Genomic DNA, 27,720 nt, shown 5'->3' with positions numbered 1-27,720 from the left:
ACAGGACAGCCTGAAACGTACAGTCCTGGAAGTGAAGTGCTTGTATGCCATCAATTACATTAATTACCAGTAGTTATAAGTCAGAAAGTAGACCCATGAAGAAAATGGATTCATATGATAATATTTTCTATTCAAAATTTATTATATTCTATTCAACAGAAATGTACATCAAAACATTCACCCAGAAAACCAGGAGCTAGTAAGGGTACTTCGAGAACAGCTTCAAACAGAACAGGTATTGTATATGTATTTATTTGAGGAGTAGATGTGATAGCTCCCTTTGCATGTGAAATTGTGATAAAACATTAGTAAATTACTTTTTGGAAACATGGGCTTCTTTCCAGCTTCAAATTACCTTATATTATTTTATAGATTGTATATTTGCAAGAATGGGCAAATTGCCTAGCCTTAATCTATTCAGATGTCTTCATGTTTGTTTATTATTAATTTGCTTTAAAAGATAGCAGTTTTCCTATTATTTATTAGTGTAGAAATAATTGCTGTCTAATTGACCTTAATGAAATGTAGTAGAAAAACCATTTTTTCTGACATACACTCCTTAATATCTACAAAGAAAAAACTAGAAGAGGTGGCTGTTTTTTTTTTTTTTTTTCTCCTTTTTTCTTCAGTTGTCAAAGTTATAACAACAAAACTAGTTAGGCAAAGAGAAAAACTAACTTTTCTCCTGTTTGTTCTTTGCTTTTTACCAGATTGAATCTCTAAGAATTGGAGATATACTTTATGAAGCCTGGAATAAATAGGATATTGTACACCTTCAGGCTAAGATATCTAACATCAAGAAACAAAATTAAAAATTCCTTTCCTATAGATCAAACTTCAGTTCCAATAAACGTTGTTTTTTTTTTTTAATAAAAAAGAGACAGGGTCTCACTATGTTGCCCCGGCTGCTGTCCAACTTTTGAGCTCAAGCAGTCCTCTCACCTCGGCCTCCCAAATTGCTGGGATTAGTCTGGGCATGGTGGCTCACACCTGTAATCCCAGCACTTTGGGAGGCCGAGGCGGGAGAATCACTTGAGCTTAGGAGTTTGAGACCAGTTTGGGCAACATGACAAAACTCTGTCTCTACTAAAAATACAAAAGCTAGCTGGGTATGGTGGTGCACAGCTATAGTCCCAGCTACTCAGGAGGCTGAAGTGGGAGGATCTCTCGAGCCTGGGAGGTTGAGGCTACAGTGAGCTGTGCTTGCTTGACTAAAACCAAAGTGCTGGGATTATAAGTGTGAGCCCACCATGCCTAGCCCCAATAAGGGTTTTATAATTTATCCATTCACCAGATATTTTTTGAACATCTACCACATGCCATACATTTTCTAGGCATTGGGAATTCAATTGTGAATTAAACAGACAAAAATTCCTACCCTCATGGAACTTATATTTATTGATAAAGAATAACTTAAGCGGGGCCAGGTGCAGTGGCTCATGCCTGTAATTTTAGCACTTTGAGAGGCCAAGGCAAGCAGATCACGAGGTCAAGAGATCAAGACCATCCTGGCCAATATGGTGAAACCCCATCTCTACTAAAAATACAAAAATTGGCCGGGCATGGTGGCGCACACCTGTTGTCCCAGCTACTTGGGAGGCTGAGGCAGGAGAATCACTTGAACCTGGGAGGCGGAGGTTGTAGTGAGCTGAGATTGCGCCACTGCACTCCAGCCTGGTGACAGAGAGTGAGACTCCGTCTAAAAAAGACAGAATAGTTTAAGCTTATTAGTAGTACTGTGTTCCATAACAATTGTTACCCATAATTCATGTTGAGATAGTGTTTTATAATTTACAAAGTGATTTCCCAAACAACAATTGTATTTAATCTTTAGACATAAGTAAGGCAACTATTATTATTCTCATTAACATATGAGACTGCTAAGATTTGCTAACACTCACACTAGCAATTTCATGACTGGGTTCAGCTATGGAGGGGCCCCAGATTGAGGAGAATCTTCCAGGTCTCCTTGCAGCAGTGTCCACTCAACTGCCTCACCTCTTCCTGAGGCCCAGCACACAGCTCTCAGAGTGAAAATAAGGCTGGCGATGTAGTCTGTTCTGTGCTGTCCAGTATGGCAGCTACCAGCCACCTGTGGCTATTCAAGTGAGTTAAAATTAAACACAATCTGAAATTAAGTCTTTTAGTCACACTGGCCACATTTCAAGTACACAATGGCCACATGTGGCTTGTGGCTACTGTATTGGATAGCACTGATAAAGATTTCAATTATTGCAGAAAGTTCTGTTGGACAGCACCGTTAATTGTTTTTTGTCAATTTCTTTAAAAATTAATAAGGAGAAGGCTGGGTGCAGTGGCTCACGCCTGTAATCCCAGCACTTTGGGAGGCTGAGGCGGGCAGATCACCTAAGGTCAGGAGTTCAAGACCACCCTGGGCAACATGGCGAAACCCCATCTCTACTAAAAACACAACTTTAGCCAGGCGCTTGTAATCGCAGCTACTCCAGAGGCTGAAGCAGGAGAATCACTTGAACCCAGGAGGCAGAGGTTTCAGTGAGCTGAGATTGTGCCACTGCACTCCAGCCTGGGTGACAGAGCGAGACTCTGTCTCAAAAAAAAAAAAAGTAGAGAAGGGAACATAAAGTGCTGTACACTTTTTGTAGCATTAGAACTGACATAAGTGACTATAACATCAAGGTGTAGCCTTGGATCACAGAATATTCTGGTGATTTAGGACTGTTTTGGAAGTATGAAATTTTAGTTATATTTATTATTATTTAAATTTATTAAATTTGTTTATGAATATTGAGTGGCAAAAATCTGATTCACTTAAGAACAGTTCCTATTTAGTAAACTTAATACTTTTTTCTGTAATTAGATATTTTTCATGCTAGCAACTTTATCTGTGCTGGGTTCCATTAAAACAAGTTTTGATAAAAAAGTACTTTTACAATACAATAACATAAAATATATGTTATGTAGACACTTTTTTTTTTTTTTGAGACAGGGTCTCTGTTGCCCAGGCAGGAGTATAGCGGTGTGATCTTGGCTCATTGCAGTCTTTACCTCTTGAGTTCAAGTGATTCTCCCACCTCACCCTTCCGAATAGCTGGGACTACAGGTGCGCGCCACCATGCCCAGCCAATTTTTGTATTTTGTGGTAGAGACAGGGTTTCACCATGTTGACCAGGCTGGTCTCGAACTCCTGACCTCAAGTGATCCACCCACTTTAGCCACCCAAAGTGCTGGGGTTACAGGTGTGAGCCACCGTGCCCGGCCATGTAGACACTTTTCTAGGTCCTGAGGTACAATGAGTCCTACAGATAAATCCCTTGCCCTCATGATCCATCCTAGTGAGGTCTTTGATATCTAGATGTATCTTGCATATGTGCAACACTTTTAAAATGAAAAAGATGTTGAAAATGAAAAAAGTGAAGACTTAGAAAACAGTTTGACATTTGATATTTTTTTCTTTTTGAGACAGGGTCTCGCTCTGTCACCTAGGCTGGAGTGCAGTGGTGCAGTCACGGCTCACTCCAGCTTCAACCTCCCAGGCTCAGGTGACCTCCCACCTCAGTCTCCCAAGTAGCTGGGACTACAGGCGCATGCCACCACCACTCCTGGCTAATTTTTCTATTTTTTGTAGAGATGGGGTTTTGCCATGTTGCCCAGGCTCGTCTGGAACTCCTAGGCTCAAGTGATCCACTTGCCTCGGCCTCCCAAAGTGCTGGGATTACAGGCGTGAGTCACTGCACCTGACCTCGACATTTATTATTGTTAGCTTATGCACTAGCTCAGCCTTGTGTTACTCAGAATAATTTACTTATTCCAGTAGAGTAAAAGATGAACTCTTGAGTTAATCTAAGTTTTTGTCTTTAAATTGTGTTTAGGAAGGAAAGTGGAGACCATGCAGCTTAAATAAAAACAATATAGCCTCATAACATTCTTAAAATTATAACCTTAAACTATTGCACGTTTACAGTTTGATGAGGGTTACACACTGCTGACTCTGTTCTCAAATATAATTTAACATGAGATACTGTTGAGGGCCACATGTGTTGTGTTCCAATGTGTGCACCTGTGTTCTTATTAGGATGCACCTGCTGCCGCTCGACAGCAGTTCTACACTGACATGTACTGTCCCATCTGCCTGCACCAAGCCTCCTTCCCGGTGGAGACCAACTGTGGACATCTTTTTTGTGGTAAGCAAACAACACTATACTTGGGAAAAGTGACTGTGTAGACCAAGACCTCTATGTGTACAAAGGCTGGATTCCCAATTTTCTCTTTGTCACATTTTGTATTTTGTGAGTAGGGTAGATTACCTCTGATATCCTGCTCTACTTGTCAACCAAGTGTACTTAGCATCTAAATAATATACTTACTTATTTATTTTCTATTTAGTGTGTCCATGTAGCAGCTATGGGTTCAGAGGTTAAAGAAACTATTCAGCTTCCCCATAAACAGAAATATGTTTGTTTGGACAGTAGTTCAAGTAGATCCATAGCATGAGGGATTCACTGAGTCCCTCTTCGTTCATCACTTTTTGGGATTTTCATTTATTATTCATCCTTGCCAGGGCAGGAAGGTTCTTCTCTCAAGAACCTGCCCAAGACCCTGCCTTAGTCCTCCTGCCTCTTTTGACTCTGAGTTTGTACTAAAAGTCTTAAAGGTCTTAGTCTCAGTCTGTTTGTCTCTGTCTCTGTCTCTCTCAACTTCTTGAGGTTTAATGAAGGAGAATGAGAATCCTAGAGCATACCTTGGGGTAAGAAGGGAATAATTTCACACTTACTTAGTATCAGGAAGGAGTGCTTTCCACCACTCATTTTTCCTGAATCTGCAGATTCAGGAAAATCTTCTATGGCTTCTTATGCCATAGAAGATTGAGGGGCAAAGTATCAGTTATTACGTGCCTATGTATTGGACATTAATGTACTTCATCTAACCCCACCTATGAGGAAACAGGCTTTAGAGATGTGAAGAAATTTTACAAAGAGGCCAGGCGCTGTGGCTCACGCCTGTAATCTCAGCACTTTGGGAGGCTAAGGCAGGAGGATTGCTTGAGCCCAGGAGTTGGAGGCCAGCCTGGGCAACATAAGGAGACCCTGTCTCCACAAAAAAGTAAGAAATTAGCCAGGCGCAATAGCTCACATGTGCAATCCCAGCTACTGGGGAGGCTGAGGAAGGAGAATCGCTTGAGCCCAGGAGCTTGAGCCTGCAATGAACTGTGATCATGCTACTGCACTCCAGCATGGGCAGCAGAGCAAGATCCTGTCTGACAAATAATAATAATACATTTTACAAAGAGTAGCCCAGTTGTTAAGTGACAGAGCCAATTCTTTTTTTTTTTTTTTTGAAATGGAGTCTCGCCTTGTCGCCCAGACTGGAGTGCAATGGTGCGATCTCTGCTCACTGCAACCTCTGCCTCCCAGGTTCAAACGATTCTCCTGCCTCAGCCTCCCAAGCAGCTGGGATTAGAGGTGCCTGCCACCATGCCCAGCTAATTTTTGTATTTTTGTAGAGATGGGGTTTCACCATGTTGGCCAGACTGGTCTCGAACTCCTGACATCGTGATCCACCCACCTCAGCCTCCCAAAGTGCTGGGATCACAGATGTGAGCCACTGCACCCAGCCCAGACAGAGCCAAGTTTTTAAACCGAGGTTTATCTTCAATCCCTGTGCTCAGTTTTGCATGATTAGTGGTTCATACAATAGTAAACACTCGAAGCCACTTCGATTTGTCCAATCACTAGACCTAGTTTTTTATTGTTTCTGTTTAAACAGTTGTGTTTGAGATAGGGTATTATTGCTCCCAAAATGTAGGAAATTTTCATATAGGGACTAATTTAACATGTAGCATATAATCGTCCTGTAAATTGTGTTGGCCCTTTTGTCTAACTTCATAGTATAGAATTATTAGATACAGTGTTATTTGTGCAGTTGGAGATGGCATATTTGGAACCCATACCATATAATGGCAGGGTTTCCTGTACCTTGTGCTCTTTCAGTAATCCAATCTCATCATTGCTTCATCTACTCATTCCAGTCTCTTCTTTAAGGTTTTCACTTAAGTAGCTAACAAAGTATAAAATGCTTATTTCAGTTTTTATCTTTTAATTTTCTATTGGAAATGCTAATCACCAGGAAAGTTATGAAAGATTGGGCAGGGAAAATTAAACGGACATCATAGAAGGCAGATACGTTTCTCCTCTTGAACCTAATCCACGTGACACTCCTTTCCGACATTTGCCCTTGCTGTTCTTAAAACCTGAAGTGTCCTCCCTCCTGTTTTCTGCCTATCTAAATCTCATCTTTCCTATGAAGTTCAGTTCAAATCCTTTCTTTTCTACAAGTTAGTTTCTAATGCATACTTCTCTGCACTCCTTTTTTGTATTTCTTTTTCTTTTTCTTTTTTTTTTTTTTTGAGATGGAGTCTTGCTCTGTCGCCCAGGCTGGATTGCAGTGGCACGATCTCGGCTCACTGCAAGCTCCGCCTCCCGGGTTCAAACCATTCTCCTGCCTCAGCCTCCTGAGTAGCTGGGACTACAGGCGCCTGCCACCACACCTGGCTAATTTTTTGTATTTTTTAGGAGAAATGGGGTTTCACCATGTTAGCCATGATGGTCTTGATCTCCTGACCTCGTGATCCACCCGCCTTGGCCTCCTAAAGTGCTGGGATTACAGGTGTGAGCCACCGCGCCCGGCCTTTTTTTTTTTTTTTTTTTGAGACGGAGTTTTGCTCTTATTGCCCAGGCTGGAGTGCAGTGGCGCAATCTTGGCTCACTGCAACCTCCACCTCCCAGGTTCAAGCAATTCTCCTGCATTAACCTCCCAAGTAGCTGGGATTACAGGCATGCACCACCAAGCCTGGCTAATTTTGTATTTTTAGTAGAGACAGGGTTTCTCCATGTTGGTCAGGCTGGTCTCGAACTCCCAACCTCAGGTGATCCGCCTGCCTCAGCCTCCCAAAGTGCTGGGATTACAGGTGTGAGCCACTGTGCCTGGCCCTTTTTTATATTTCAAGTTAATATTACACAGTTGAAGATTTGCCTTCTACATTGATTTGAGTATGTCATCTTGGTCTCCTCAATTGGATTGCCATTGCTTGTTCTGCATTCTGAACACTTATTTGATCTGGAGGAATAAGGAACACATGAGGGCTAAGCCAGGTTGCTGAGGCAAGAGCAAGAATACACAGAGGTTCGTGGAGGGAGAAGGGACCCTAGTTCAGCACTTAGCACTTAGTTCAGATTCACAGTGGGACCTGGATAGTTGAAGATGCAGGTGTCCTACAAAAAAGAAAGTGGATTGGCCCCTTAAATCCCAGACAGTATTCAAAACTATTCCTTCACCTCTTATTGGCCTGAAGTTTGGTACTTATACACTTGGCACACCTGTGCCTTCTTGAGGTCGCCAGACTCTTCCTTTAGGCTGTGTTGCCCATCTTCGGCTGGCTTGCTGCTCATGAATACCTTCAAGCAGAAAAATCCAATCCATCTAGTGCAAGAGTTGATTCAATTCTTGAACTGGATTCTAAACTTCATTAGGGCAGAGCATATAATCTTTTTGTGTCCTTTGATTCCTTGCTTGTACTAGTTTTTTTTTTTTTTTCTGAGACGGAGTCTCGCACTGTCAGCCGGCTATAATGCAGTGGCATAATCTCAGCTCACTGCAACCTCCGCCTCCCAGATTGAAGCGATTCTCCTTGCCTCAGCCTCCCAAGTAGCTGGGATCTCCTTGCCTCAGCCTCCCAAGTAGCTCCCAAGTAGCCTCCCAAGTAGCACCCACCACCACCCCCGGCTAATTTTTTTGTATTTTTGTAGAGATGGGGTTTTACTATGTTGGCCAGGCTGGTCTCGAACTCCTGACCTCGTGATCCACCCGCCTCAGCCACCCATAGTGCTGGGATTACAGGTGTGAGCCACCGCGCCTGGCCACTTATTACTATTAGTTAATACATTGATAATTTGGTTTTCTAAACTCTTTTAAAAGTTGTGTTTTGTAACATATCAAATTTAGAACAGAAAATTTATGCTCTGATTTGTTGGTTGTTATATTTACAATGATGTTTAATTATTGTTTTATTTATATCACATAGGAAATATAATGTTTTGTATGAAGCTTCATAGTATTAAGGCAGTTAATATATACTTGCTTTTGATTGTGTACAACTGTAGATTAACTTGGAGGTTTTTTTTTGAGACAGAGTCTTGCTTTGTTGCCCAGGCTGGAGTGCAGTGACATGATCTCAGCTCATTGCAACCTCCACCTCCCGGGTTCAAGTGATTTTCCTGCCTCAGCCTCCCAAGTAGCTGGGATTACAGGCGTGTGCCACCGCACCCGGCTGATTTTTGTATTTTTTAGTAGAGACGGGGTTTCACCATATTGGCCACCCTGGTCTCAAACTCCTGATCTCAAGTGATCCACCCAGCTTGGCTTCCCAAAGTGCTGGGATAACAGGCGTGAGCCACTGTGCCCGGCCTTAACTTGGAATTTAAATAAAAAAATTTTTAATGGCTAGGAGTTCTTACTAGATTTGAATTTGCCTGAAGGGTTGGCTGGATGAAGTAAAAGGTATTTTTAAATAACGTGGTACTGTTAAAATATTTCAAATAGTTGAATCTTTCTGAGGATATGTGGACTTTAAAACATCAATATTAATGGGTTATGTGTTTGTTTTGTTTTGTCTATTAGGTGCCTGCATTGTTGCTTACTGGCGATATGGTTCATGGCTTGGGGCAATCAGTTGTCCAATCTGTAGACAAACGGTAATGTTTTGTGTGCAGAAAGTATCATTTATGCTAGTTTATTTTGTACATTTTTATAGTTTTTGTATCTACATTTGGAATTATTATTGTCTTTTTAGCAGAACTTCATTTATCCAAATCTTCTTTGATGTCACCGTATATTATTATTATTTTTTTATTTATTTTTATTTTTTTTTAAAAAAGGTCTTGCAGTGCAGTGGCATGATCGTAGCTTCCTGCAGCCTCGACCTCCTGGGCCCAAGCAATCCTTCCACCTTAGCCTCCTGAGTAGCTGGGACTATAGGCATGTGCCACCATGCCTGGCTAATTTTTTTATTTTTAGTAAAGATGAGGTCTCCCTGCATTGCCCAGGCTGGTCTGAAACTCCTGAACGCAAGCAATCCTCCTGCCTCAGCCTCCAAAGGTGCTGGGATTACAGGCATGAGATACCACGCCCAGCCCACGATTTTTTTTTTTTTAAACTGTACCCGGCCCACGATTATTTTTTTAAAACTGTCACTGAGATACCACTACAAAAGGGAATCCTATTTGAAATCCTACAGTTGTAGTGAAAGACAATCAGGCTTGAGCATATATCCTCTACATATACTTGTTTTGAAAAAAAATTTTTTTTCCTTTTCAATTTATATTTAATCTGTCTTTTTCCAGTGAGGACCCAGATAGCTTTAAATGGTATATAATGATTTTTTTTTTAATGTTTCGTTCCTTTTAGAGACATGGCCACATTGCATTGTCCAGAACAGCTTAGACCATGACAGTTAGCATCGAAGCCACCTGAGGAGGGAGGCAGTAAGTAAGCATGAACGTGAGACTGAAATGTCACTGCAGATGAGACATGCCAAATTCTCTCCATTTCTTTGATAAACTGGAGAAATGAAATACTGAACAATTCTGAGAAACCAACATTCTCAGTTTTTAAGTATGACAAAATAGGACATTGTGTCAGTTGTACACTGTTTTTCATAATTTCCTTTATATTTATTTTTCATTTAAAATAAAAATACAGGGTGGGCGCAGTAGCTCATGCCTGTAATCCCAGCACTTTGGGAGGCCAAGGCAGGAGGATCACTTGAAGCTGGGAGTTCGATACCAGCTTGGGCAACAAAATGAGATTCCATCTCTACAAAAAAATTTAAAAAATGAAATTAGCCAGGTGTGGTGGTGTATACCTGTAGTCCCAGCTACTTGGGAGGCTGAGGTGGGGGGATTGCTTGAGCTCAGGAGGTTGAGGCTGCAATGAGCTATGATCATGGGACTGCACTCCAGCTTGGGCAATAGAACGAGATTACATCACTAAAAAAAAAAAGTATTCCTCCACTTACCCATGGGTGGAATGTTCACACACACACACACACACACACACTCTCTCTCTCTCTCCTTCAGCCTTTATTGTAGCTGTCTGTTTCCCCTCAACTGCCCTCTTATTTTGGTGCAAAGAGGGAGGTCCAAGTCATTTTCTTACCATTCTTGCTTATACATTCCCAAATTCTGCCTCTTTCATATTTTACTTGTGGCCACATGGTCAGGAGGAAAACTGATGTTTCTATATGCCTCTCTGGCTGATTTGATGCGTGACACAAGGCAGTCAACATTGAAGCTTATGGCCGGGCGTGGTGGCTCACGCCTGTAATCCTAGCACTTTGGGAGGCTGAGGCGGGCAGATCACAAGGTCAAGAGATCAAGACCATCTTGGCCAACATGGTGAAACCCAGTCTGTACTAAATATACAAAAATTAGCTGCGCATGGTGGCACACACCTGTAGTCCCAGCTACTCGGGAGGCTGAGGCAGAAAAATCACTTGAACCTGGGAGGTGGAGGTTGCAGTGAGCCGAGGTGGTGTCACTGCATTCCAGCCTGGAGACAGAGCAAAACTGTCTCAAAAAAAAAATTTTTTTTTTAATTGAAGCTTATTTGCCCGTACTACTTCTTGGCATCTTTTGCTCTCAGTCAGCAACATCCAAACCAGGGAGTAGGTCTTACATTAAAAAAATAGTTCCAGGCCCTCCCTCTTCTTGGTTCTGCCCATGGCTTTTCATAGGGCATGTGTACAGTAGCCGGTGGTATCCTGTGTACCATCCATAAATTGACTAGAGGCTCAGAAGGTCGAGATAAAGTTGTCTTAATATAATAGGTCTTGGTTCCCTAAGATAAGAGTAATTCATCCTGGAGGCAAGACAGATGGCAAATGCTTGTTCTACCTCCTGTTTTCAGTAGCCCCTTCAGTAAATGGTCATGGAAATAGCAATACACAGGCTGCCGCCTCTGACTGGAACACATTCACCACTTCTCCCCTTGAATGCGTGCACACCAGCCACAGTCCTACCACCATTTCCAGGTTTGGCTCAGTATCAGGCTTTCTGACCACCCCAGGCAGAAGAGATCCTCGCTCTCACAGCAGCATTCTTGCACCTGCCCCAGGACCATGTAAGGCTGTCGGCCAGGTCTTCCTCCCCTTTCCTTGTGGGTGTTGTAGTCACCCTGGAGCAGGCTTTTGACTTCATTTTTCTGGCATACCTAGCACTAAGCAGAGTGCCTGGCCCGCCATAGGTGTTCCATTAATGTGTATTGAAAGAATGCATTTTTATTAACAAATTTGTGAAGGAAGTGATGGCTGCACCTGCTGTTCTCACCACCTTCTGTGCTTAGTCACGCCTTCTTTTAGCTGTTTGGAAAGCATCTAAACAGTGGGAAGCCTTGGTTTTACAGCTGAACTGAGGAAGGACAAAACAACAACTAAATGATTTAAAACTAAATCGGCCACCACTCCTTCCCGTTTTTATGTCATCATACAATCATTAGTGACCATTTTCTATAAGAGTGCTACGTCCTAAAGTGTATTTATTTTTCAAGGTATTGTCACCGTCAGATTACCCCAGTATGGTCCTGGGACATTTGTATATCCTTGTTACCACAACCATGAAGGAAGCAGGGTTAAATGTATTATGTTATATGACAATATCAAAAATTTCTTTTTTTAATTATAGTAGGAATTGGTGTTTGAGAGCTGGTCCCTGCAATAACATAATCTTTATATTATGGTTGGTAGCATTCAAAGATCTTTCAAATACCAGTAAGAATAACCAATCATTATTTTAATACTGAAAAAGAAAACCATAATTTTTCTGTCTTAAAGTGACAGTTATATATTTTATGTCACTTTCCTCCTGAATGTTTCCTCATCCTTCTTTTATCTTCAAATATCTGTTAGCCCAAATAGAGAACTACGGAATTTATCCCTGGTGTGGACAGGAAAATATTAGGCCAGTAGTTGGATATGGTGTCTATTTTATAGGAGTTCAAATTCTATGTTGCATTGGATTTTATTGCAAAGCAGTTACTTACTCCCCTCCCCCAGGTTGCCTTTATTTAAAAATGAGTGAAATATAAATATAGAAGCCTTTATCATTCTATTGAATAATAACACAAAATGAAAAAAACATAATGATGCAGAAAGTTGAAATAATTTTTTTTTCTGTAATATACAGGTAACCTTACTCCTAACAGTATTTGGTGAAGATGATCAGTCTCAGGATGTTGTGAGATTGCATCAGGATATTAATGATTATAACCGGAGATTCTCAGGGCAACCCAGATCTGTAAGTAATGCTAAAGCATGTTCAAAGTTAGAGGAAGACACATTTCTTCTCTTTTGTAAAGTGAGGTTTACCAACAAGTATTCTTTGACTATGAGAAATCTTGGCCAGGCACAGTGGCTAACGCCTGTAATCCTAGCACTTTGGGAGGCCAAGGCAGGTGGATCACTTGAGCCCAGGAGTTTGAGACCAGCCTTGGAAACATGATGAAACCCCATCTCTAGAAAAAACACCAAAAAATTGGATAAGAGTGTTGGCACATGCCTGTAGTCCCTGCTTCTTGGGAGGCTGAAATGGGAGGATCACCTGAGCCCAGGAGGTTGAGGCTATAGTGAGCCATGATCGCACTATTGCACTCCCACCTGGGTGGCAGTGAGACCCTTCCTCAAAAAACAAGAAAAGAAAAAGAAAAAAAAAAAATCTCATTATATGTGTTGGGTCAAGTTTTTACCTTCATTGCTGCCAATCACTACATTACACCTTTCCCAAGGACTACAATTTTCTTTCTTAAAAAACAAACAGCATTATAAAAGTTTTTATGAAAGAGAAACTAGCAGAAAAGCAATAGAAAAAATTAGAGGGAAATAGAAAATTATTTACTTCTTTGTGATACTAAAACACCATTTGTCTTTTGAGAAAAGTTACAACTGAAAACTTTAAGTTTCACAGTTGTGGTTTATTCTATTTGCCCTAGCCCTGTTTGAAATGTTCCCTTAAAAAAATTCCAAGTTGGCTGGGGGCGGTGGCTCACGCCTGTAATCCCAGCACTTTGGGAGGCCGAGGCAGGTGGATCACCTGAGGTCAGCAGTTCGAGACCAGCCTGGCCAACACGGTGAAACCCTGTCTCTACTAAAAATACAAAAATTAGCTGAGTGTGGTGGCAGGCACCTGTAATCCTAGCTACTCGGGAGACTGAGGCTGGAGAATCACTTGTACCCGGCAGACAGAGGTTGCAGTGAGCCGATATCACGCCACTGCACTCCAGCCTGAGCGACGAGAGTGAAACTCCAAAAAATTCCAGGTTTAGGCCGGGCACAGTGGCTCACACCTGTAATCCCAGCACTTTGGGAGGCTGAGGTGGGCAGATCATTTGAGGTCGGGAGTTTGAGACCAGCCTGATCAACATGGTGAAACCCCGTCTCTACTAAAAATACAAAAATTAGCTGGGTATGGTGGTTTGTGCCTGTAGTCCCAGCTACTTGGAAGGCTGAGGCAGGAGAATCACTTGAACCCAGGAGGCAGAGGTTGCAGTGAGCTGAGATCACGCCACTGCACTCCAGCCTGGGCAACAGAGTGAGACTCCATCTCAAAAAAAAAAAAGTTTGGAGGGATATGTTTATATGTCATCTTAGCTATTTAAAAGCAGAACACTGTACAGATAACCTTTCTTCCCCTTACCCTAGAAGTATTTGATAAATCAAAAACTAGCACATTTTACTGACTCATTCTTGTTTTATCAAAATCTAACACATTCTTAGAAATGTAAAACTGAATAAGTACTTCAAAAACTAGAATGTACTAAATCCAAATTTATATGGACAGCCCAGACCTCTCCTCTGAGCTCCAGACTCTGTAGATCCAACTGCTTCGCTTCCATTTCAGCGTGGGTGCTCCACAGACATCCCTAACTTAACACGTGGAGTATTGAGCTGATTCCCTCTTTGACATAGTCTGTTCTTTTCTCAGTTTTGATTTCCTCCTCTTCTTCATTCCTCTCATCTGGTCTATAAGTAATCCTATCTTTTCTTTCTATTTTTGGGGTGTCGTATTATTTTTACTGCATCAACATATTCTTGCTGGCTGGGCACAGTGGCTCATGCCTGTAATCCTGGCACTTTGGGAGACTGAGGCAGGCAGATCACTTGAGCTCAGGAGTTTGAGACCAGCCTGGGCAACTTAGCAAGACTTTGTCTCTACCAAAAAATACAAAAATTAGTCAGGCATGGTGGTGTGCACCTGTAGTTTCAGCTACTTGGGAGGCTGAGGTGGGAGGACTGCTTGAGCCCGGGAGGCAGAGGTTGCAGTGAGCCAGGATCACGTCACTGCACTCCAGCCTGGGTGATCGAGTGAGACCCTGTCTCAAAAAGAACAAAAATGTCTTGGCTGTGTTGTTGTTGTTGTTGTTTGAGACAGATTCTCACTCTTTCCCAGGCTGGAGTGCAGTGGTGTGATCACGGCTCACTGCAGCCTCAACCTTCCAAGCTCAGGCCATCCTGCCGCCTCAGCCTCCCAAGTAGCTGGGACCACAGGGGTGCATCACCACACCCGGCTAATTTTTTATAGAGACTGGGTTTTGCCATGCTGCCCAGGCTGGCCTTGAACTCCTGGGCTCAAGCAATCCACCCCCTCAGCCTGCCAAAGTGCTGGGATTACAGGTGTGAGCCACCGTGCCCAGCCTGTGTCCACTTCTTTCAATCACTGTAGACATTGTGCTGGTCCAGCCCTGTCATCTCTGCTCACAGCAACCACAGTGGCCTCCTCACTTCTACTTTTTTCCCTGCCACAGCAGCCTGATACATGTTTTCTAGACATAAATGAGACCATGATGGTCTTGTGTTTGAAAACTTCTATTTTGTTTGTTTGTTTTGAGACAGGCTCGAGTGCAGTGGTGCAATCTTGGCTCGCTGCAACGTTTGCCTCCTGGGCTCAAGCCTTCCTCCCACCTCAGCCTCCCAAGTAGATGGGACTACAGGTGCATGCCACCACAACCCGGCTAATTTTTATATTTTTTGTAGAGATGGGGTTTCGCCATGTTGGCCAGGCTGGTCTCAAACTCCTGGGCTCAAGTGGTCCTCCCACCTCGGCCTCCCAAAGTGGTGGGATTACAGGCATGAGCCACCACTTGTGGCCCAATGTCTTTGAATGTTCCAACTCCTTACTGTGGCTTACAGGGCGCCACATGATCTGGTCCTCCCTCCCTCTCCAAATTTCTGTTAACCGCCTCAATCACCACCCTGCAGCCACCCTGCTCTATGCTCTCAGCACACACACAAACTCCTTCCACCTTAAGGCTGTCACACCTGACACTTCCTCTGCATGGAATGCTTGTCCTTCTGCTCTTATGGTGATTTCCCAGTCTTTAAATGACAACTATCTTAAGTAGACCCTCCTTGGAGAAGTTTTCCCTGCTCTGTGGCTGCCCTCTGTACCTTTCCTTCATGGCGTTTATCATAGACAGCACTCAATTCTTGTTCATTATCTTTCTCTCAGTAAACTAAAAGCTTCATAAGGGTAAGGACCATTTTTATTTATTTACCACTGCCGAGTTTCCAACAGTGCCAAATTTGGTGCCTTAATGTGTGTTGAATAAATGAATTACTGTTAAGATAAGAATTGATACTGCTGCTCCCAGCCGAATATATTAAGCTATTCAGATGCTTCAGTGTTAAACAGACATGTGCTCATGCTCCATTGTTCCTTGTTCTGTGAGGTCGTGTACATTTCAGGGCATAGATTTCAACTGTTATGGATGATAATGGGTAGATTTACCCATTTTTCATTGAGCAGGAAAAAAAAACTTAATCCAATCATGTTGTCCTCCATAATTATTTGGGAGCCTCTTCTGCAATTTTGACCCAGCAATTTTTTTTTTACATATCCTCCGGTGACATCAGTAGGATGGTTCTTTAAAAATGCAACCTGTTTCAAATTTAAGAGCTACCACTAAACTTTAATAAAGTCATTTAACATTTTTCTTTTCATTTCTTTTCTTTTTGAGACAGAGTCTCGCTCTGTCGCCCAGGCCAGAATGCAATGGCGCAATCTCGGCTCACTGCAACCTCTGTCTCCTGGGTTCAAACAGTTCTCATATTTCAGCCACCTGACTAGCTGGGATTACAGGTGTGTGCCACCATGCCCAGCTAATTTTTGTATTTTTAGTAGAGACGGGGTTTCACCCTGTTTTCCAGGCTGATCTCAAAACTCTTGGCTTCAAGCGATCTGCTCACCTTGGCCTCCCAAAGTGCTGGGATTACCAGTGTGAGCCACTGCATCCAGCCTTTAGAATTTTTCCTTCATTATTTTTAAAATGTGAAGCATACTATTACTCAATTATTATTTTTTGTGTCAGATATTTAATGAGTAAGAAAGCCTGGTATGTGATGAAATTATAATATAAAAAAGGCATTTAGCTCTTTAATATTCTGCCTCCTTCAAAGTTGGAGTAAGTTTATGCAGAAACATTTCTTACTAAACCATTTCATTATTTCTGGTCTAATTATTAAAGATTTTGTATAAATGATGATACTATATTACAAGTGAACAAAATAGCTCTGAAAAAGGACAGAAGGGTATTCAAAAGACATGCTGGCTGTTTGTTAGTATCTAAAGTCATTTACTATAAACTTTGTGAAAGCTGTAAGGCTGTTTTGCTTTAGATATTAGTTCTTCCACAGAACATAGGAAGTGATTATGAAACTACCATTCTTGTACTTCGGTGAGCATTGTTCCAAAAGGAGTCACAAGATGATTTTCTCTTAGTCTGGGGGTTTCAAAAACTATTTTCTCCTCACTTGCTCAGTTCTTTGCGTTTTTGTCTCCATCTCCCTCTCAACTTATTTGGCACTTGTTACATAAAACGCCTATCTAGAGTTTGCGTGTATGACTGTTACACAGATTGTTAAACATAGCAGAGAAATGACCAGAGGAAGTGATTCACCAGAAGGAATCAGTTTCACTGCTATTCTTAAACTATTTAAGCCATCAAAGTTCCTATGTCTTTAATGTATAATCACTTCTATATTGTCTGGCAAGTTATAAAGGTCTTTCATACACAGTATCTCTTTTAGTTATTTTTTTCTTTTGAATTTTTAGTCCGCTTGCCAGGGAACCTTTTCGTTCTTAACAGTCCTTGCACATAAATACACAGTTAGTTGTTGAATTATCTCTAGTAGGTTAAGCAACTGTTCCTAAGATCACCTGGCTAGTAAGTGATTGATTTTGAATTCAAACCCAGATCTGTCTGACTTTAAAGCTGAGACTTAAGCTCAAGTCTCAGACTCTAATCCTGCGCACTAGGTTCTTTGGTTTATTTTACTAACTCAAATCAGATGTTACTTGAGTTTTGCATTACTATATCCCGTATTTTAAGCTTGTTGACACTTTAGTTGCCTTCCAATTATCTGCAATAAGATCTATTCTGTAAGAACTAGTATTCAAAGAGCTATTTTTAAATACAACACATAATTAGAAAATATGATGTTCAATTAATGTGTAACTCCTTAATTCATCTTAACAATGTTTACATATAGTAAGAAAATTATATTATTTTGAAATCTGACACATTAGGCACTGAATCATAATACTTGTTTTTCCCTCTACCAGATTATGGAGAGAATTATGGATCTACCCACTTTACTGAGGCATGCATTCAGGGAAATGTTTTCAGTCGGGGGCCTTTTCTGGATGTTTCGCATCAGGATAATACTTTGTTTAATGGGAGCTTTTTTCTATCTTATATCACCTCTAGATTTTGTACCTGAAGCCTTGTTTGGAATTCTAGGCTTTCTAGATGATTTCTTTGTCATCTTTTTATTGCTTATCTACATCTCTATTATGTATCGAGAAGTGATAACCCAAAGGCTAACTAGATGAAAAAGAAAACAAAACTGAGTTTACTAGGATATCTGAGCTAATGTAGAACATCAAACAGAAGGACCCATGGCAGTATAAAGCAATGAAGCAATGGAGTATTATCTCACAAATATAAAACCACTATAAGACAAACATTTGATTATCACTTGACAAATACCTAGGTATAACTGGAATTTTCATGTTTGAAGTTCTAATATTAAGTTTAGAATTATAATGATCTACAGTTGTATCTTGATTCTATGTTGTCTGGAAAAAATATGGAATTATATAAAAAGGGATGCTTTTATATATTTTTCTTTTCCCCAGAATTACTTAGATTAATTAGATGTATAGTAAAATATTGTTAAATGTCAGTTTATCCATCTTATCCTTCTCAGCAGGTACCTATATGATAATATATAGCTGTGAAACTCATCTAAATATTTTTGTTACAATAAAATATTATATACTATTGGGGAAAATTCAGTATTTCTTTTAGTGCTAGCTAAGTTTTGTGCATTTGGAGCAGTTCTGCTTTTTCATTCTGGTATAATTAATTATTTGCTATCAGCTGAAACTGAAAGAAGAAACTTGAACTTCATACTTCGATACCATATTCTAGTTTACAGAACATATTTTAATCAATAGAAGAATTAAGATGAAAAACATGGCCGGGCGGGGTGGCTCATGCCTGTAATCCTAGCACTTTGGGAGGCTGAGGCGGGTAGATCACAAGGTCAGGAGATCAGGACCATCCTGGCTAACATGGTGAAACCCCGTCTCTACTAAAAATACAAAAAATTAGCCAGGCGTGGTGGCAGGCGCCTGTAGTCCCAGCTACTCGGGAGGCTGAGGCAGAAGAATGGCGTAAACCCAGGAGGTGGATTGCGCCACTGCACTCCAGCCTGGGCAACAGAGTGAGACTCCCTCTCAAAAAAAAAAAAAAAAAAAAAAAAGATGAAAAACATTTATCTCCAGTCAGCACACTTGATGTTCACAGACATTTAAACAAGAGCTCATCCTTTCGTAGTAGATATAAAAGTAATTTGTAAAGGGAAGATTGTTTTAGGAACCTGGGCAATGCTGCAAACACAGTAGCCTGATGCATTTCTGAGGAAGGTGAATCTTCGTGTCTTTGAGCATCAAGCCAATAGGAAGGTACTGGGAACGGTATTTACATTTGACAAAAGAAATTACTGGTTAGCTATAGCAACAGATTGGACAAATTTGGTTAGTTTTCTGTTGTCAGAAATTTTTATAATACTGTCTCAGGATGGCAGCACACAGCTCAGATTCATGTCTTGAGCCAAACAAGTGAATGTATCTGAGAAGACTCAGTACCACATGGTACTGGGAGATCTTACTCACTTCAGCTGGCGTTGCTCATTAGTGAATGTATGACAGCAGGATGTGAGGGGATGCCCAGGAGTCAGTGTTAGCATTGTCATCTGAGATCACTGCTATTAATATCATCCATTAATTTATTAGTGAGCTTCACTATATGCAGACTGGGAGATAAGGAGAAAATCTGTCACATTCTCTCCAGCTAATCAGATCAGCTACTAATTAATGAGATTCTGAATGAAATATCAATATGTGTTTTTCTAATTTGGACCTAGGACAGAGCTGTTGCTTGTCATAGAGAAAAACAATAATGCTTAAACATAGCACATTATAATTAAAGCAGGTTTCTCACATACTTTTCATTTTATCCTTTGGATAATTTTGTGAGGAACGCAGGACACCAACTTCCCTTTCATAGATACAATCCCCATGCTATTGATGAAAGTGTTTTTGAATGAAGTCATACAACAAATAACTGATCAAAGTGGCATTAAACCAAAATTTCTTAGTAGGACTCCTGCATAGAATGTTTAGATAGACGTGAAAGTTGTTAAGAGGAACAGCAAGAGAGAAACTGGTTCTTTGGAAGTCTTTCGTGCTACATTATACCTCCATCAGAGTAAGACAGCTTAGGCACTCCTAAGAGGAAAGGTCTGTGGAGATGACATGAATCCGAATTCTACACTTCCAAATCAAATAGGTAAAAGGGTGGCATACATCACAGAAAAACATTTCAGCTGCAGTCACCAACTTGAAAAGCGAGTGAGTAGGAGTTTGTCACACTGCCATGTACCAGACTGGAAATGCATTTCCTACCAATTACACATTTGGTGTGGGGGAATGGTGATGTCATTTTTTGACAGGATTTTATTTTGTGTGCATGCGTTCTGCTCCAAGTGTCACAATTCTGGTTACAATAATTATAATATTTGGAGTTACTACTAAGACTTTCCTGAAAGAGGTGTATTGTACCAAATTTTGTAACATAAAAAAATACTAAATGATCTTAAAGCTTCCTAAATTGTGAAAAGGGTATGTGCTAACATCTCAGAACTTTAGACCTGCTTGTTGTCATCTTTACCGATCTCTTGATGATAAATGCAGAAGGGATCTGAGAGTTTTTAAAGCAAGTAGAGTCAATCAGAGTTTTGAACATCATAGTAATACTTCCGTGATTCAGAGTTAGATCATATAAATCAAAGTAACAATTTGGATTTTTTTTAAACAACAATATCATAACTGTCATAAAACAGATGGTCCAACCCCAGGAGCAGATAATAACTTGGGCAGCTCTGTGGGGAACAAGATGGGGAAAACAACTGTTCTAACTGCCCACTAGAACAGTGGTTTCAACTACTACAATTCTCAGTGTTTGAGAGGTACAAGGGAAGAAAGGACTATGTGGATCCCTTGTGGCTATGCAGATACCTACCTCACAGAGTTGTTGTAGAAGACTGGTGGTTTGGTTCAAACCTTGTGATTAAAGAGTTTGTCAAGCATTTTATTCTTTTGAATAAAAGCAACATATCTAAAACATTTTAAAGGTGTTATTTTTCTGTTTATTTAACAGTTGTTTGCTTTCAGAACTCCTGAAAGAGCATTCAGTATAATGGTTGCAATGGCTTTCATTATCACTAATGGACATCCAATATCTCATCACATTTCTCATTAATTTTGTTAGGTTTTTTATTTTGTTTGTGTGTTTGTTTTTTGGTCAGAGACAGGGTCTCACTCTGTTGCCCAGGTTGGAGTGCAGTGTTACAATCATAGCTGACTGCAGCCTCGAATTCCTGGGCTCCAGTGATCCTCCTGTCTCAGCCTCCCAAGTAGCTGGGACTATAGATGTGTGCCACCACACCTGGCTAATTAAAAAAAAAAAAAAAAAAAAAGTTTGTAGATACATGGTCTGGCTGTGTTGCCCAGGCTGGTCTAAAACTCCCAGGCTCAGCCTTCCAAAGTGCTGGGATTACAGGTGTGAACCACCATGCCCAGTGCTGAAAATTATTTTTCTATTAAGCAAATAAATTAATTTGCAGACCACAGTGAAAATGTAGTCATGGAGATGTTTTACAAAGAAAAATTCAACATTCAGTTCAATGCAACAAATTTTGTTTTAAATTATATGTAATTCGGCTGGGCGCAGTGGCTCACACCTGTAATCCCAGCATTTTGGGAGGCCAAGGCGGGCAGATCACAAGGTCAGGAGTTTGAGACCAGCCTGGCCAACATAGTGAAACTCCATCTCTACTAAAATACAAAAATTAGCGAGGTGTGGTGGCACGCACCTGTAGTCCCAGCTACTTGGGAGGCTGAGACAGGAGAATCGCTTGAACCTGGAAGGCAGAGGTTGCAGTGAGCTGAGATCATGCCATTGCACTCCAGCCTGGGTGACAGAGTGAGACTCCATCTCAAAAATTAGAAAAAAATAAATGAATAAATAAATTACATGTAATTCACCATACCAATGATAAGTTTACCACTTTGAAATAAGGAAATATAAGGATTATATTCAACAGGTAATAAAAGTATATATTTCATTTCCAAGTTATGGATCACTGGAAGACAGGAAACAAGAAAAGGGAACAAGGAAGAGAACTTGGCTGAGGGACACCACATTGACCAGTTTCATTCTGGATGGATTAATGATCATAGACACCAAGAGGGCACCCTGCTGGCAGGTGATCCTTGGGTGCTGCTTGAGTGGCTTGTGCCCCCAGCTTCTCTGAACTGTCTTAAACGTTCATTCTCTTCTGATATTCCTGCACCTCCCAGGTGACAACCTAGTTTTCCTAAACCACTTCTCCCCCGCCAAGGCCTTTACTTTGCTGGCAGAAATAGCTCCCTTCTTTTTATTAAAGGCCGTTTGACTCTCAGTAAAAGGAACCACCATCCATCCATTTAAATGCTCAAGCGAGGACAGTGTGGTGGCTCACACCTATCATCCCAGCACTTTGGGAGTCCGAGGCAGGAGGATCACTTGAGTCCAGGAGTTTGAGACCAGTCTGAGCAACATAGTGAGACCCCCGTCTCTACAAATAAAATTAGCCAGACGTGGTGGTGCATGCCTGTGGTCCTAGCTACTCCAGAGGCTGAAGTGGGAGGATCACTTGGGCCCAGAAGTGAAGGCTGTGGTGAGCCTTGTGGGTTGCACCACTGCAGTCCAGCCTGAGTGACAGGAGATCCCATCTCAAAACGCTCAAGCCAGAGGTGCAAGCTTAATTCTGTGTTAATATCTGAATCCTTCTCTCATTCTTTCTTTTTCTTTCTTTCTTTTTTTTTTTTTTTTTGAGACAGAGTCTCACTCTGTCACCCAGGCTGGAGTGCAATGGCACAATCTCGGCTCACTGCAACCTCCACTTCCTGGGCTCAAGCGATTCTCCTGCCTCAGTCTCCCGAGTAGCTGGGACTACAGATGCCCACCACCACACCCAACTAATTTTTCTATTTTTAGTAGAGACAGGGTTTCTACTAAACCCTGGCCAGGCTGGTCTGGAACTCCTGATCTCAGGTAATCCACCAGTCCCGGCTTCCCAAATTGCTGAGATTACAGGTGTGAGCCACTGCACCCAGCCTCCTCTCTTACTCTTATAACCATCTATCAACAAGCCCTGGCATTTCTACCATTGACATGTCGAATCCTATCACTCTATACCCTCTGCCACCACCGCAGTCCAAGGAGAGTTCTGTGTATCCAGGAGCCCAATGGGGGCTGTGGTGGTAGAGCCCAGGGAGCTGGAAGGAGGGCATGAAGTGAGGTTGAAGAAGCAGGAAGGCTGTTGATTTGGATTTACGTGCAGTGGGAAGACATGATCTAACAAACATTTTTAAAAGGTCATTCTGACTACCGTGTGTAGGGTTCATCAGAGGAGAGCAGCTGTGCAAGTGAGCAGACCCATCAAGAGGCTGTTGCATGCCTGGACACACAGAACTCTCCTGCCTGTACAGTCGGATGCAGGTCAGGGCCTCAGCATATACCCCATGACCGAATGCTCCCTTCAGCCTCACCACTTTTATGCTTCATGTTACTAGACTGTGTTTCCATCCTTTGGTTCTCAGGTTAAATGTTCCCTCCTCACTCAGACTACCCAAAAGTAGGCAGTGGAAAAGTAGTGCAAAAGTAGGCAGTGACCCTCCCCTCCCCTTACCCCAGGGCACTCTGAGGCATTCAGACATCTCAGCACAGCATCATTATATTGACATTTCCATTGTCTCTCTGCTTCTCACTAGAACACAAGCTCTATGAAAACAGAGACAATGTTAGTTTTGTCCACCCAGATATTCACAGATGTACCGTTATGCCTGCCACCACAGTAGTGCTCAACACATTAAAGATTAATAAATAAAGCAAGGGAAAGACAGGAAAGGGCAGAAGACAAGAAAAGATCACTTCTTACTCCGTCATGGCTGCCGCCCAGGTCTAAGCCACCCTCACTTCTCACCTAAAGGATCACAGCGACCTTCCAGGCAGTCTCCCAGGCCCCAAGTGCCTGGCTCCCTACATGCAACGCAGCCCGATGATCATCTCAAGTGTGACTCTGCTGGAAAGCCTGCTCTCCCTTTCCCACAGAGTAAAGGTAAAGTCCTCACGCCAGCCTGCAAGGCCCCATGTGACCTTGGTTGCTCATTTCCTCTCTAACCTCATCTCACATTTGTCCCCACAGCTCACTCTGCTCCAGCCATCCAGCCCTCCTTGCTGTCCTTTGAGCAGGCCGAAGACGCCCAGCCTCAGGAGCTCTGCCCTGGCCAGTCCCTCTGACTGCTAGGCTCCTCCGCCGGGCATCCTCACAGCCAACTCTCACCAACTCCAGATCTTTGCACAATAGCCATTTCCTCTGTTAGGCCTGTCCTGTCCACCATAAGGAAACTTGCAACTCCCTCAGCCCACAGAGCACCTCTCACCGGCTAACATACTCTGTGGTCACGTGTTTGCTATCTGCCTCCCTAATGTCTTTGAGAACATTAGCTCCCTGAGGGCAGAAATCTCCTTCACTGACATATCCCAAGCCCCCAGAACTATGCGTGCAGCATAGTCAGTAACTATTTGTTGAATCAATGAATGAGAAAACAATTTCAGGGAACTCTAAGTTGAAATACACTTTCTCAGTTCACAATGTTATCCATTCTGACCTTTATCAGACACAGGCACAGAAGACCTCAGAGATATTCCCAGCGGTCTCAACATCCATGGTAATGCTAATAAACTACTATTCTGGCATTTTGGTACTGGCAGACCTCATTTTATTGTAATTTGCTTTATTGATTTTTGCAGATATTGTACTTTTTACAAATTGAATGTTTGTGGCATCGCGGCTTCGAGCAAGTCCATTGGCACCATTTTTCCAGCAGCACGTACTCAAGTCATGTCTCTGTCCCATTTTGGTAATTCTCGCAATATTGCAAACTTTCTCATTATTATTATAGCTGTTATGGTGATCCGTGATCAGTGATCTTTAATGTTACTACTGATCTTTGTTTTGGAGTGCTACAAACCGCACCCACTTATGGTGAGCTTAATTGATACAAGTTGTATGTGTTCTCACTCACCACTGACTGGCCATTCCCTAGTCTCTCTCGCTCTCCTTGGGCCTCCCTATTGCCTGAGACACAACAACATTGAAATTAGGCCAATTAGTAACCATACCAATGCCCACTAAGTCCTTGCTAAGATTCTTACTTTCAATCATAAGGTAGAAATGATCAAGTGTAGTGAGGAAGGCATGTTGAAAGGCACGACAGGCTGAAAGCTAGGCCTCTTGTGCCAAACAGCCAAGTTGTGAATGTAAAGGAAAAAAAAAATTTTTTTTGAGACAGAGTCTCACTCTGTCGCCCAGGCTGGAGTGCAGTGGCGCTATCTTGGCTCACTGCAACCTCCGCCTCCCGGGTTCATGCCATTCTCCTGCCTCAGCCTCCTGAGTAGCTGGAACTACAGGTGCCCACCACCATGCCCAGCTAATTTTTTGGGTTTTTTTTTTTTTTTTTTGTATTTTTAGTAGAGATGGGGTTGCACTGTGTTAGCCAGGATGGTCTCGATCTCCTGACCTCGTGATCCGCCCACCTCAGCCTCCCAAAGTGCTGGGATTACAGGTGTGAGCAAACGTGCCTGGCATAAAGGAAAAATTCTTGAAGGAAATCAGAAGTGCTATTCCAGTGAACACACGAATAATAAAAAAGCTAAGCAGCCTTAATGCTGATATGGAGAAAGTTTAAATGGGCTGGGTGCCATGGCTCACACCTGTAATCCCATTTTGGGAAGCCAAAGTGGGAGGATCACTTGAGGTCAGGAGTTCGAGACCAGCCTGGCCTACATGGTGAAACCCAGTCTCTACTAAAAATATAAAAATTAGCTGGGTGTGGTGGTGCGCGCCTATAATCCCAGCTACATGGGTGGCTGAGGCAGGAGAATCGCTTTAACCTGGGAGGTGGGGGTTGCAGTGAGCAGAGATTGCGCCACTGCACTCCAGCCTGGGCTACAGAGCGAGACTCAGTCTCAAAAGAAAAAAAGTTTAAATGGTCTTCCCTTAAACCAAATCCCCCCCAACTCTGTTCAATTTTGTGAAGGCTGAGAGAGGTGAGGAAACTGCAGAACAAAGTTGTAAGCTAGCAGAGGTCGGTTCAGGAGGTTTAAGGCAAGAAGCCATCTCCATAACATAAAAGTGCAAAGTGAAGCAGCAAGTGCTGATGGAGAAGCTGCAGTGAGTTCTCCAGAAGATCCAGCTCAGATAATTAATGAAGGTGGCTACACTAACATTCTATCAATGTAGATAGAATGGCTTCTATTGGAAGAAGATGCCATCTAGGACTTTTAGTAGCCAGGAAGGAGAATTCAATGCTTGGCTTCAAAGTGTCACAGGACTGGCTGACTCCCTTGTTAGGGGCTGATGCAACTGATGACTTTAAGTTGAAGCCAATGCTCACTTACCATTTCAAAAATCCTATTGATCTTAAGAACAATGGTAAATCTACTCTGCCTGTGCTCCATAAATGGAATAATAAAGCCTGGATGACAGCACATCTGTTTACAGCATGGTTCACTTAATATTTTAAGTCCATTGTTACACCTACTGCTCAGAAAAAAAGATTCCTTTCAAAATAATACTGCTCATTGACAATGCACCTGGTCACCCAAGAGCTCTAATGGAGATGTACAAGGAGATGAATGTTGTTTTCATGCCTGTAACACAACATCCATTCTGCAGCCCCATAAATCAAGGAGTATTTTGACTTCCAAGTTTTATTACCTACGAAATAAATTTTGTAAGCCTATAGCTGCCATAGATAGTGACTCCTCTGATGGATCTGGGCAAAGTCAGTAGAAAACCTTCTGGAAAGGATTCATCATTCTAGATGCCCTGAAGAACATCAATAATTCATGGGAGGAAAAATATCAACATTAACAGGAGTTTGGCAGAAATTGACTCCAGCCCTCATGAATGGCTTTGAGTTGTTCAAGACTTTGGTGGAAGAAGTCACTGCAAGTGTGATAGAAACAACAAGAGAACTAGAATTAAAAGTGGATCCTGAAGATGTGACTGAGTTGCTGCAATTTCATGATAAAACTTGAACAGATGAGGAGTTGCTTCTTATAGATGAGCAAATAAAGTAGTTTATGAAGATGGAATCTACTTCTGGCAAAGATGCTGTGAACATTGTTGAAATGACAACAACGGATTTAGAATATTTTGAATATTAAATAAACCTAGTTGATAAAGCAGTGGCAGGGTTTGAGAGGATTAACTCCAATTCTTAAAGAAGTTCTACTGTGACCAAAATGCTATTAAACAGCATTACTTGCTACAGAGAAATATTTAATGAAAGCAAGAGTCAATCGATGCAGCAAACTTCATTGTTGTCTCATTTTAAGAACTTGCCACAGCCACCTCAACCTTCAGCAACCATGATCAGTCAGCAGCCATCAACATCAAGGCAAGACTCTCCATCAACAAAAAGATCACCATTTGCTGAAGGCTCAGGTGATCATTAGCTTTTTTTTTTTTAGCAATACATATCTGTGTGTGTATGTGTATAAAATTTAGAGATGGGATCTCACTGTCATGATCATAGCTCACTGCAGCCTCAGACTCCTGGACTCAAGGGATCCTCCTTGCCTCAGCCTCCCAAGTAGCTGGAACTACAGGCATGCACCACCATACCTGACCAATTAAAAACAACTTTTTAGAAACAGGGTCTCACTATGCTGTCCAGGCTGCCTTGAGTCCCTGCCTCAGCCTCCTGAGCCCTGACACCCAGCTCGTGGTAACTGTTGGTTTGCTTGTTTGAGACAGGGTCTCATTCTGTTTGCTCAGGCTGGAGTACAAAGGCATGACCACAGCTCACTGCAGCCTCAACCTTCTGGGTTCAAGGGATCCTCTCAACTCAGCCTCCCAAGTATCTGGGACTACGGGTGTGTGCCAACATGCCTGGCTAATTTTTGTATTTTTTTTGTAGAGACAGGGTCTCACTATGTTGCCCAGGCTGGCCTTGA

At 42.0% G+C, this 27,720-nt stretch overlaps 1 protein-coding gene across 5 annotated transcripts in view; it reads left to right on the top strand.

Annotated features, from left to right (window-relative positions):
• RNF170 (ring finger protein 170) overlaps nt 1-24,457 on the top strand; it is a 47,195-nt gene extending 22,738 nt beyond the window's left edge. For 2 of the 5 annotated variants that reach the window (XM_016959444.4, XM_016959442.3), the window contains exons 3-7: nt 160-235; nt 4,055-4,163; nt 8,656-8,729; nt 12,216-12,326; nt 23,684-24,130. In XM_016959444.4, coding sequence (XP_016814933.1) covers nt 160-235; nt 4,055-4,163; nt 8,656-8,729; nt 12,216-12,326; nt 23,684-24,001 — 688 coding nt within the window. In that variant the 3' untranslated portion in view covers nt 24,002-24,130. Of the gene's footprint in view, nt 1-159; nt 236-4,054; nt 4,164-8,655; nt 8,730-12,215; nt 12,327-17,645; nt 20,775-23,683 lie in introns of those variants that run through there. The other 3 variants (XM_063816326.1, XM_003311706.6, XM_016959445.3) reach the window with 2 other exon arrangements.
• Nucleotides 24,458-27,720: the final 3,263 nt, after the last annotated feature.

The sequence above is a fragment of the Pan troglodytes genome, chromosome 7 (assembly GCF_028858775.2).
Source record: "Pan troglodytes isolate AG18354 chromosome 7, NHGRI_mPanTro3-v2.0_pri, whole genome shotgun sequence".
NCBI lineage: Eukaryota > Metazoa > Chordata > Mammalia > Primates > Hominidae > Pan > Pan troglodytes.
This window is presented reverse-complemented; position numbering and strand designations above follow the sequence as displayed.